The sequence below is a fragment of the Oryzias latipes genome, chromosome 6, assembly GCF_002234675.1.
Source record: "Oryzias latipes chromosome 6, ASM223467v1".
Lineage (NCBI taxonomy): Eukaryota > Metazoa > Chordata > Actinopteri > Beloniformes > Adrianichthyidae > Oryzias > Oryzias latipes.
The window spans coordinates 25,982,340-25,995,262 of record NC_019864.2 but is presented as its reverse complement, the minus strand read 5'-3'; the positions used below and the strand labels follow the sequence as shown (position 1 = coordinate 25,995,262).

General features: G+C 40.6%; 1 protein-coding gene across 2 annotated transcripts in view; it reads right to left on the bottom strand.

Moving 5' to 3' along the window:
- The window catches only part of LOC101167706 (guanine nucleotide-binding protein G(o) subunit alpha), a 102,974-nt gene that overhangs the window by 31,263 nt on the left and 58,788 nt on the right, over positions 1-12,923 (bottom strand). For both annotated transcript variants that reach the window (XM_023955984.1, XM_023955985.1), the window contains exon 4: positions 82-242. In XM_023955984.1, coding sequence (XP_023811752.1) covers positions 82-242 — 161 coding nt within the window. The remainder of the gene's footprint in view (positions 1-81; positions 243-12,923) is intronic.

Genomic DNA, 12,923 nt, shown 5'->3' with positions numbered 1-12,923 from the left:
GTGGAGTCTGACAAAGGGAGGACAGTTTAAGCTCATTCCCTTCAAATTAACCACTGTGATGTGTCAAAAACATGAACGTACTATTGCGCTGAATCATTGAGCTGGTACTCTCGGGCGCGGCTGAAGCACTCCTGGAGACCCGAGTCGGACCACAGACGCATCATTGCAGACAGCAGCTCGGCGGAGAAAGGCTCTGTGTCCTCCATGCGGCTGACCACGTCACACACCATCTTTGCATCAGCCTGAAGAAACATGACAGAGAAGCTTCACATCAACATCCTGATGGAAAAAAAAACTACAGCTTTGTTTGAGCATCACTTCATTTTATGTGGGGGAAAAAACACATCAAGTCTTTTTTATTTCTGTGGAGAAGCCCTAACATGAGATGTGCCACTCAGATTTGGTGTTCCACAGGGTTCTAGACTTGAATTATACACTTTGACTTTGGGCAATAAAAACATGACCTTCTACTTCCATGCCAATGCTAATGATACCTATCTGTGTCCATCAGTACACTAAAGGTAAACATTGAAGACTGTACCTTATCATGTCCAAAGTTTTAGCCCTAAGCAGGTTTTTTGTTTCTTCAATTTTTGATTCAATACGGGGGCCCTAATGACCCTCTCTTCACAAGCAAGGGAATAGATTGGAGTATTGGTTTATTTCAAGCAATACAAGCAAAAAAGAGTTGTGTTTTTATTTTTGATGAATTACTTCAGGATTGCACTGCATCTGCAACAATACAGATTTTGTACAGGTTTGACAAAGCTCTACATGCATCAGGTGACGTTCTGCAGCAGCTGTGCATCACCCAAGGTTGTGGGTTGGGATGGAACTGTTAAAATCATGGATACAGGCACCAGCAAAAAGCTTTCTTAGCAGGGTGGCCTGGGTTTCCCTCATGGATTGATTAACCAGTTCTTTCACAGAGTTGACTTGCTACTCCTCCACATGAGGAGCCAGTTGAGGTGATTTTGAAATCTGGCAGAAATGTCACCCGGACGCCTTCCCATTGAGCCTCCCTGAGTACGAGGAGTCACAGTGGCAACCCAGTGTTTTACCCCCTTTAGTGTAATGTAAAGACTTTGATGCTCTGTAAACATTAAACCTGTTAGCAATTTCAGAGAGACACAAGGACGATCCTGCCTTATAAATGAATTTAGAAATAAGACGTCAGGTTAATGAATTCTGTAATTTGTCTCACCTTCCCTTTCCTCACAGCCTAGGTTGACTTTGCATTGCTGTTTGCTCTACTGGGCTTCATGTTTGCCCTCCCTTTCTTCTTCATCAGTGTTTTTGGCATTTCCTTTTATTCCTCTCATCTTCCTTAGCTTGCTGCACTTTGCTCAGTCTCCTATTTCCATCTTCTATTTTTTAACCTCCTCTCTTTCTCTCGTTTCTTTCTTTGGTACCAGACCGAATGGTTTTCTGTCCTTCTCTTCATCATTTCTTACCTTTATGAAGGACACATATCATCATTTCTCCTGCTTTAAATGCTCTTCACTCCACAAAGAATGACTGTCTAAATTTAAATTTTTGTTCTTGTTTTTTATTTCAAGCTGAGAGGATCCAAATAATGACAGAAAACGGTTTCAGATTTTGATTTAAGCTCTATTTATTCTCATCCAGTCATATGGAAGCTTTGATAAATGCTAATTTACATCTGTCTTCGTTTATTGGCCAAAAATGTATTTATATTTTGTGTACAATAATTATATTGTCAGATTGCTCCAGTCCTCAGTTATTCGAGTCTTTAAATCTCATCATTTTCCAGAAATGATTTTACTCAACAATTTCCACGAACCCAACGTCAACCGAGACAAACTTTAAAAATTAGGACTGTTTATCACCAATAATTTCCAGAATTGATTGACCATACAGTGTTACATGGTTTCTCAAATGGAGAAGCTCCAACAAATATGTGCTAATCGTTAAGAAACCTGCGTTTTTGTTTGGCCACTAGGTGGAGCTTAATTACACTTAATTCCCGAAGATTTGAGCAAAAAACAGCTTTAGACCACAAATGGTTACTTTAAAACATGTTTCCATAAAAGAGTTTGGAAAATTCCTGCCTGTGAGTCTAAGAAGCTGTTCATTTAGTCAGCGATGTATGTTTAGGTCGTCCAGCGTTAGCCGTCCTTTGAGAAATTCCATTATATGTTAGCATCAAGCTAGTGCACTTTGGTTTCCCTGTTGTTAAAATGACACTGCAGATGTATCAAAGTATATTAGTAATGTTCCATGAACCTTCCGATTGTATTTTGTATACTGTTTAGCTGTTGTACATGGTTGTTTCAAAGCTTTATCTCGCCAAATCTCACTAAATCTCTCGGGAGCAAGGTTAGGTCACCGGAAAAAGAAATAAATAAAAGATCGATGTCTACTTATATGGATTGATTATTGGATCGATTCAGATCGATTCATCAATTTTATCAACCCAGCCCAATTAAAAATAATTTAGAAACATTTTAGGTTTAAGCTTTTCTTGGTAAACCGGTCTCATTACATTGGAGTACAGAGTTTAAAGTTTGAGTTTCTCTATTGCTGTGAATTTCAGAAAAACATTCACAAACTCTCCCAAACAATAGGTAACTGAGAGCTCTTCCTCTTTCATTTAATGAGCTGAAAACTAAACTCTAAATGTTTTTGAAAAATACAAACACTATATAGAATATTTGAGGCAATAAATGGGTATGTTATTCATGAAATCGTCATTGCCCTTCCTAGTCTTCAAATCTGTAGCTGTCTGTCTGACCCTGAATGAACAATCATCGTCTTCATCTTCATCCCTCCAAACTTGCTCATTTCCTGATCTCAGTGTCCCACCACACCAGAGCCAATCAGTTGTCAGTGCTGTCTTTTCCGGGCCAACAAGCTTCACATTTGACAGCTTTACAAAAATAAAAAGAGGGCATCAGAATGTTACGATACTGGAGTCAGCTTCAACAGTGAGTGAGCGTAAACATAACATGATCAGAGCAAACATGGGGGGGATAGATGTGACTTCCCTGCCCTCAGAGAGCATGCTCAGTTCTGTCCTTGAAGCGCTGTGAACCTGACTCCCCCAGCCTGATCTCTCTGACCTGATCCCTCCCTCAGCGGTCCGGAGCTCAGAGCAGGTTCCTCTCAGTCAGGATGCTCTGACAGCAGGCACAGCAGCCAGATGTGGAGTGACAGAGATGGACAGAGCAGAGATGAATGAAGAACGTCAGCCTGTGGGGGCTCCAGTGGAGAGCTGGGCAGAGAGCCACAAGCGAGCAGGAGCTCACAGCCAAACCAAGGACACAGTCCAAAAACACACACACGCTTTTTTTTACTACCATGATTACAGCTTACACACATTTAAATTTTCCAGCCTGTCTGGGGGAAAATATGTTCTATCCAAGCTAAATGGCAGATCTGACCTCTGCTGCAAGTCCCAAGTCTGGCTCAGAGCCTTCTCTGAGGAAAACGAGTCCAAAACACCTCCAGTCAAAGTTAAACAAACCCAAACGTGAGGCTTGATTCAACGACATGATGAACTCCTGACCGTGTTAGTGTGACAGCACCTCTGAGCAACGGGCCAAGCCTGCCGGGCCAGCACACTAGAGACAACCCAGAACTTTGCTCATTTATCTTTTGGAGGTGATTTATAATCCTTGTTCATGTTTCAGAAAACAACTCTCTATTAGAACCACATTTGCAGTAGCTGATTACAGAAGTGCTTAAAAATGTTTGCATAAATATGACAAACAGTTGTTTGAGTTTACTTGTGCTTCCTAGATCCTTACAGAATTTGCCACTTTGACTTCCTCCTTTTTCACACCTCAATTGAGTTTAACATTCTGTTTGAAGACCCAATCCATGATGGAGGACTTATATAAAGAAAATTAAGAAATAAATAAGAAATAAAATTGCATTTCTGAGTAGCTCTTTATTCAAGTCGTTGTGAATCAGGAGCAGATGCAAAAATCATAATCATAATTAAAAGATCACTGAGAATGCTTTGGAAATAGATTTAAAAAAATTCTTGGAGTAGAACTCTAAAACAGGGGCTGAAAAAGCAAAAGCAGATCCTCTCATCTGTTTGGTGTAGGAAGTGTGCTGTGGACATCTGTGGGAAAAAGCACAAACAGCTGGAGGCCTACTCAACAAAATACGTGACTGTGTTGGCTCTACAGCCAATCAGAAAAGAAAAACACCACCAGCAATTTTTATCCATCCATCCATCCATACATCCATCCGATGTATCATTTTGCTTCCTCTTTACCCATCTGGCCCCATCCTGCCGCTCAGACTCTCTCTCTCACTCCTCCGCATCACATGACTCTCAGCTGCAGTTGCCATGGCAACCATCCTCACTTTCCCCGGGAATGCAATGTTGCCTGTTTTTTTTCCTCCCATTCTCTCAGTCTTCCCATCCATCTGCCGCACCCTTCTCCTCTCTCCTTCCCACCATCTCCTCCTAGTTTATTTCTCCGCTCTCCACACGAGTCCAGCAGAAACTTATTTTCTCCATCATTCAAACACCAAACAGATAAAAGCTCTCCCACAAACAGCTGAAGTGGGGGGGGGGGGGTCATCACCCCCTTCAGCCATTCTTTGTAGCTGCTCTGAATAATGAAAGTGATGAAATATTGAACTACAGTTCAGCCGTCATGCAGAGTCTGACACACACTCATGTTTTGAGCTTCCTGCAGCCACACCCAACACGCCACCACCCACAGAGCTTGAAGCTGGGGGGGGGGGGGGGTGTGTCAGGATGAGATGTTATAGTGGAGCATTAAAAGACTAAGTGCAGGAAAAAAAATCAATGCTGCTTTCCCACCCTCAACTGCATCAGAGAGAGAGAGGGAGGCATGTAGGAGACAGGGAGTTGGGGGTGGGGGTTCTTCACTGTGCACGTGATCCTAATGGCACATCTCTACTATGAGAAACTCCTTCATCTACAAAGGCCCTGTAGATGATGATAGGAGTGGTGAGTGATCCTGTGACACAGCAATCACACTCAACTAGCTCTGAGTCATAAATGTAAAACCTCAGCCTAAAGTATGAAGGTTAGGATTCTTTAAAGTACAAGTCAAATACAAAAACCTTCATGAAAGGAAAAAAAAAATACTGTTTTCTGAAGTACTGGAGTAGTAACTTGACTAGTCTTAATTCATACTTAGAACAATGTATCATCAGCATACAACTTCAAAAATGTCCTTTTCTATCAATACCCATTAAAATACAAATTTTCACACAGAACAAAACAGGCCCAAGTTGGTGCTTGGAGGTACAATTTGACTACTTTTAACATGTTTTAGCTATGAAATAAGAACAACTTTTCATGTCCGGTTGTGAGCTCTACATACAAATCCGGCGTTCATATATCGTGCGCTGTCAGTTCAAACTGGTTAAACGTTTTCACGCTAAACCGCAGCAGCGCAGCACTGTGACCAATCAGGGACTTGGATTTAGTAGTGATGTGTAGGTGTCGCCTGCGTCAAAACACGGAAGTACTAAGCATTGTAAAAATGATCACGAAAGAGACATTAATAACTGTGTCCAGTCGGATTAATATAATTCCAAGACGGACATTTGTAGGAACAGAGCTGTGAAAACAAAGGGTCTGGAACAAGATTTGCGGGATTTGCACCACTTTGACTTTGCGCACCAAGGCTCTTCCTATTGTAGATGGCGGACGAGCTAAGATAAACAGTAAATACTCTAAAAAAAGAAGAATCTTTTCCATGTTGCTACCTGTGTGTGTGGCGCTGCTCAGGTGTGTACACGACCGCGTTCATAAACGCCAATGCCATAAACCTAAGGCATTGGGCCCCATTATAGAGTCTTCTGTATGACTTGGCCATCGATTTAAACTCACGACCTCTACCACAAGGCCACTAACTAAAGATAGCAAGAGGACACATTCAAACTGAACCAACTTTCTATGGCTTTGGATCTCTAGATGGTTTTGTGAACATTTGATTTGCTGGGAAAGAATTCATTAAACTGTCGCAAAAAGAAATGTTCTCTCTGCAGCCGTGACTGAAAATACACCGTCTCCATGGATGTCTTTCTTTCAAGCACATTTTTAAGCCCAAAGTCTCCCCTCTCTGCTGTTAAACTGTCACCTTTCATCCCCATGAGTTCCTCTACCTCCCCCCAGCTTTAGTCCACCATCCAGTCTGCCTCTCTGTCACTCACCAAGTCTTTCCACTCACATTCTTCTAAACTTAGATCCAGCAGCAAGCTGTCAGTCCTCGTCTTTCCAAACACACTTCGATCCCTGTTGGTGATGCACAACTGTGTGCTGGACTGACACACAAAACAGATACTGAGGCGATGCTCCATCAGGAGAAGCAGTCCAAACCCCGTCCATCATTATCCACTGAGGGCCACAGACTCCAGTTCTTTCTACACATGTATGACCATGAAGGGGTTATATAAGCCTAGGCAAAGATTAGAGAGAAGAGAAAATGCTTCAGATATCAGTCTCGTTTAGGTGTTAGCCTCGTGACACGTTATAAATACATACGTTGTGTATATATATATATATATATATATATATATATATATATATATATATATGTATAAAGCTATTTCTTACTGGAATATACTGCCTCTAAAATAATATTAATAATCAGTCATAGTAGTCTTGAAGCTTAAGAAATTGATAGTTCATGTGGAAACTACATAACATAACTGATTTTTCTTTTTTCCTTTTGAATCTGGAATTTTGAATAGCTCTAAAGAAAACTGATGTGTTATGTATTAAATGTCATTTCTACTCAAATCCTTGTAATAATGTATGTATTTTAAAAAGCGGACCCAAAAAAGAATAGGTTTTACGTTGGTCAACCAGCGGCCAAAAGAATTGATTTTATTATTTAGGTTTCTGACATCTGTAAAGAGTTTATATATTATGATATAGGATATCTTTTTATTTAAAAGGATTTTTTATTCCAGTATTTTGAGCAAGTATATAATTCAGGAAGGAATTTGACATTTAGCATAATTAGGCTTCTGTCATCTTTCTTTCTGTGAAATCAGCAGTTAGTTACCGGAATTTTTTTTCCATCTTTTGTCATTTCAGAATTATTCTGCTCATCAGATGTCACATGTTTAACTTATCCCATAGCAGTTAACCTTGTAGTTTTCAAGCTGTCATTCTCTTTATGCTTATTTTTCTCCTGAGCTTTTACCAAGGCTTTTATGTCCTGCATTTCTTTTGTGGAGCTCCCGTCATTCCAAACATATCAGGCCTGCTGTTGATATTTATGGCCAGGACATCAAGGCAAAGCTGGGGTTTCTCCAGGGTGCAGCTTGGTGACATTAACCAGATATATCTGCGGTCTTGTAATGTCATTCTGACCGGCTCTGCCCAGAGTCTGTTTATACAATCACACCAGACTGACTTGAAGGATGATCGGCTGCATTTACAGTGAACGCAGACAGTTCAGTCTTCATATTTGTGAGGTGTGCGCTTTCACACAGTAGTTTAAAATATTATGATGGCCTTTGTCAAAGTAAGTTGTGGAGAGTCGGTGAGGTCACATCTAGGGTCAATGAAAACTTTCCTGCTCCTGCTGATTTACAAGGTCAGGACAGGTCGATGAAACTGAATCTTCATCCTGCCACTCAGGTCATGCTCAACAAACAATAACTATGACGTGAGGTTGGTGAACCGCCTGCATCCCTTTGTCTGCTCGTTTAGCACCACATGCATAGGTACTCGCCTCACGTAGTTAGAATAAACACCCTCATCAGATTTAAACCTGATTTGCTCAACAATTTACTCAACAATTTGCTCAACCTTCAAAGTTAAAAAGTAAGTTAAAAAATAGAAATATCTGCTTGTCATGATATTATATTCTGACAATGAATCCCACCAACTCTTGATTGGTTTTATAATGACAAATACAATTTTTTTCTCCTTTTTCCACCAACAAGTCAAAAGCCCCTGTAAACATTATTATAAAAAGTATCAAAAGCTCATCAATTCAGGAGTGACATGTGGTATGTACACTGACGGCAGTTTTGTTTGAAGACTAGTTCTTATTTAGCATCTGTTCTCAATCTTTGCATATTTGAAGACATACTGCAGGCCTTAGAAGGGTAATATATCAACCCTTCAAACAATAACTCTTACGGGTTCCAATCACATAGGAAAAAATGTAACAAAAGAAACAACAATTGTCAGTGTAACAGGCTAATAGTCCTGCCAAATGGTGTGGTGAGCTCTATGGTGTTGGTAAGTGAGCCTTTCAGTGAAATGCCACATGTTCACACGTTTACACCCAGCTTTTGAGCACAAAGCAAATAGACAACACCAAAATTCAGAAATGCACCTTTCAAGGACAGAGAGAGTCACACTAATGAATTAAACTGCTAAATTCAGCTGTTGATGGCTTACAGAGGAGAAGCAATAAAAACCAAATTAAAGTCTCAAGCCTTTGGTTGAAAACTCAAGTCAAGTTTCACGTCAACCTTTAAACAACTCATTATTATCACACTAAAAGCAAAAGCTGATGCTCTTAATTTCTCACTAATGAAACCGTAGCAAAATCATAAGAAAATACCTTCTTAGGTTTTACAGCAAAGTCCTGAATGTACAAACAAGAATTAACAAACAAATATTGTTCACAAAGCTCAGGTCTCAAGTCTTTGAGTTTAAACTGCGAGTCAAGTCTCAAGTCCTTGCCGGTGAGACTTTCAGGCAGACTGATTGAGTCCGAGTCAGAAGTCCCCATGCTTGTCTTTGCTCTGGATGGTGAGGTGCTGTGAACAAAGATCCTGCTGGAAAGATGTCCCATTTTTAGCTGAGGTGGGAGGCTGGGACAGCCCTGTGGACCCCTCCCTTTAGAGTTATTCTGGTTGTAATCAACTTGGAGGGAATCTGCAGCAGGAACCACATGACCATGAAGACCTTGGGGAGTTTTGGGGTCATTTTTTAAGGGGGGGAGGAGCATCAGAAGTCCTTGTTGCCGTTTCAGCATCCTGAAAAATAAGCTAACAAGCAAAATAGAAAGAAAATATGTTTTTCAGACAATATGATGGTTTAAAATGTGCAAATTGATTGGAAATGAACAGAAACATCCAACCAACAAAATTCTCTTTGTTTTTGTCCCTCTTTATATTGTCATGTATCACGAATACATCTTGTATAGCTTCTTGTCCTTAAAACTAATAATCAAGACTGTTATCTCTTTTCTCAGAACACTGTTGTTTTTTTTAATCTTTAACACTGGAACTGTTGCCGGCGACAACAAACTAACACATGCTCCTGTAACTACTGTAACTCTTGACTGTTTCTGCAATTTACATAATTCCACCGGATTCTAAGGCGGAGAAAAGAAGCTGCGCCTTAACGTTGCATATTGGCGCAAAGCCGCTGTTCTCTGTGTCAAAATGAGCTGGTTGACATTGATTGCGTAAACACTAACCTACTGTTACCTAATGTTCCATATCAGGGCCAGGCTGCCTTTCTCAGCCTCAGAAACCGCTGGAACTACCTTACTAGCGTAAAGGGTAGAACAGTTACGGTATTCAAAGTATACCACTGCAGCTAAAGCTCTGGTGGTAAAGGATTAAAGCCAATATTCTTAAATGAATCTAAAAAAGGTTCAACTGAGGTGTTCTGCAAAGAATCACAGAAACTAACTTTTTAAAGGAAAAAAACTAACTTTGAGTGGATCTAAAGTTGGAACATCTTTTATATAAATAAAGTTGACTCCATGTTTAAAACAGTCCTCCAAAATGTGACCTGTCCTCTTGTCTTGATTAATGATGATACACGTACCTCTTTTTAAGCTTCTCTAGACCAACAGGACCCTGGGTTACCCTGCACTCCAAACTCTAAACATTTAGGATCTAAGAAGTTCCCTGAAAATCAGCAGCAAAAACTGAATAAAGTTGGAAAAAGCAATAAAAGAAACAACTGTGTAAAGTTTAGAAGGGTGGCGGTCTCCGTCTTTTTACACAGTGACTCAGTTGATCTCAAACTGGAGGTCATAAACATCAGAGAGTCACAAGATCGCCTTTAAAAGTAGGTTATGAGGAGCGCTGCTTTGCTTCAATAAAGAGGAGAGAATTCACGGAGTTCCGATTCTTCTACTCAGAAGACATTAAATATGGGACTTCACATGAATGTACTGAACCCTGAGAGGCTTAACGATCAATCTGTCACTTGACATTTTGCGTAACTGATATCCCAAATCAATAACCTCTTGGCTGTCCTAAATACAGCAAACCATTTGTGCCGTATCAGATGTGAATGCAGTCTTGAACGGGTGCGATCCAATCCCTGCATCTGCTCAGAGACAGCGAGGCACAAGGAGAGGCGAAGGGGTAGGGGAGGTGGAGAGATGGTGAAAATAGGGATGAAAGGGATGAAGAGAGAAAGAAGTAGTCGTGGCCTGTGTTGGGACCAATGGCATGCGAGGAGACGGCTCCAAAACAACAGGATCCAATCACGTGGAAGACTGCAAGTCAGGTGACCGAGTGGCTGATAGTTCTACAGAAGTGGCTAGCATGGTTGCTACGGAAACTGCTTGGTATCCTGGAGACATGAGCAGGGGCTTACAGGCGAGTGAATGGTGGAGCCGCCAGAGAGGAGAGCTCCGAGAGTACACAAGCACTTAAAAGCATATAATGCTATGTGAGGATGGCGGTGCGTTTGGGGTGTGTGGCCATTAGAGATAAGTGCTGGTAAATTAGATTATCTCGTTTTCACAGCGAAAGACAGCGTTCTGAGGAGGAAGGACAAGGTGGACGGCTGCAGTCAGGTTTCACTGAACTATAAATAATAAAAGTCAGCGGACATAAAGGCTCAGATACAGGGAAGATGGATCCTTCATCTTCCGGCCTGGATGTATGCATGTGTGTGCACGCCAACTCATACTAAGAACACGCTGTACTCACATGCACCACTTCCACCTTTGAATGGCTGCAACAGCAATCTCAAAAACCAATAAAACCACATCTTTTCTTCTATGTCATACATAAAACACGTTTTAAAGGATTTATTTGAATCCTTTATCATTGTTTTCCTGTTTAGGTAATTGAAGTGTACTACTGTAGCATCTGCTTAATGCGAGATTCTCTTTGCTGATTTGTTTTATTGGTTTACTATAGAAGAAATGCATCATGGCCATCAAGTAAAAGTGAATCATTAATTAATACCGGATTGTTGGTTTAGCTCCTCTCCAGACATAACCTTTTCTTATAAAGCTTTCACTTCATCTTTTATTTGTATTCTATTCCTCAATGAGGAATGAAGATGACTCATTTAAACTGAAAAAGATCAGAATCACTCATTCCCATCCATAAAAACTGCAGTCATTACCGTTTAAATTGGCACAAATCTATTTAAGATACAAAACTGCCTGAAGGCTGGAGTCCAACCAATTCACATATAGAGGATCAATCTCTCAATAGTAATACATTCCCAATAAATTCATCATTCACATTTATTCTCCAATTGGTTTAGAATTTTGTATTTCAGCTAACACTGATCAATTATTACCATTGACTGTATATGAGAACTGGAGTGAGTAAATGTGCCCCGCCCTAGAAAATATTTACTTCCCACTCCAACAATATGAAGTCAATTCAGTCGCCATTCTTTGTAATACATGTTGCAACTAGAATTCGTCAGTAAGCAGTGATTGGTCCCTCAATGTTTCTATTGCAACAGCTTTGGCCAAACAGGAGTGAGCTTGTTGGAAGGCCACACCCCTACCGCTTGAAAGCAGGCTTGAGAGAATCTGTTAATCAGATGCTTCAAACATTCAACATTAAAACCACATAATTTTTTAAGGCATCTGATTGGTTAGTTTATAACTTGAATAAATTCCACTACAGAATAAATGTTTTGGAAAAAAATATTAGGATTTTCAAGAACATGTTAAAAAAAGGCAGCCAAGCAAAAATGTTTATTCTGACAAAATAAGAGGGTACTTCCTGTTTGGAACATGAGTGGAGAAGGGTCACTCTGTCCAGTTCTCATGAGTGGTCACTGGTTTTGTTTTTAGATTGATAAATTTATGGCAGAGCTGCTAGAAAAAATAAAAAAAACGCAACAGTACAAAAACCCCACTTCTCTCACCACCAGAGAGAGAGAGAGAAGCCGCTGCCACATAAGAACTGAAGAGACGTGAAGAGACCAACTTGAACCTGTGAGTTTTGGTTAATTAGTCGCCGTCCACCGATTCAAGAGGGTAAATACCTGAGTAATAATTCAGAAAAAAACACTCAACACTTTTCTTTTTTTTTTTTAACTTAAGGTTCTAAAATTCTATCTTTGTGCAGTTTAAATAAAGGTCGCCATCCTTAAGTGAGAGCAACTTACTGTTACCATGAAGCCCTTTTATTTACTCTTTTTTTTTAAGGATTTGCTGTTTCTGATGCCTTCAGATCAGCTTGGGAGAGACAGTATGTTCCAGATGAAATGCAAACATGTGAATGTGAGTCTTCCCCCCCAGAGAACATTATTTTTTTACAGCAACCACTGAAGAGCACAACAGCTGCTGATTAAAAATGCAAAGAGAATGTGTGTGTCTGCGGTTTGTGGACCCTTGACAGAGTGTGACAACATATGTGGGTGAACAAATCCTGTAAAATGTGTCTCTTGCCTGCCTATGCTGCTCACTGCACAACGACAAAACTGCATTGGGAGTTTGTGTGGCTGTGGCTTTGTGTATGTGAGGACAGCTTGTGGGCATAACTTTCTCCTGTACAAGGCTAGAAGTGATGCACTAGCTGCTCGGCTGACCAGGCGCTTTAACAACACACGTATCTTCCATTTTTCCCCCCTTATTTTCCTTCCTCTCGCTGTCCATTAACTTCCTCTATTCACTCTGGCCCCTCTCCCCGTCCACCCTCCCCGCAGTGGAGGCTCGAAGAATGGTGAAGGAAAGCCGCAATGAACAGAGAGCAGCTCCAGCACCCCCACAGCC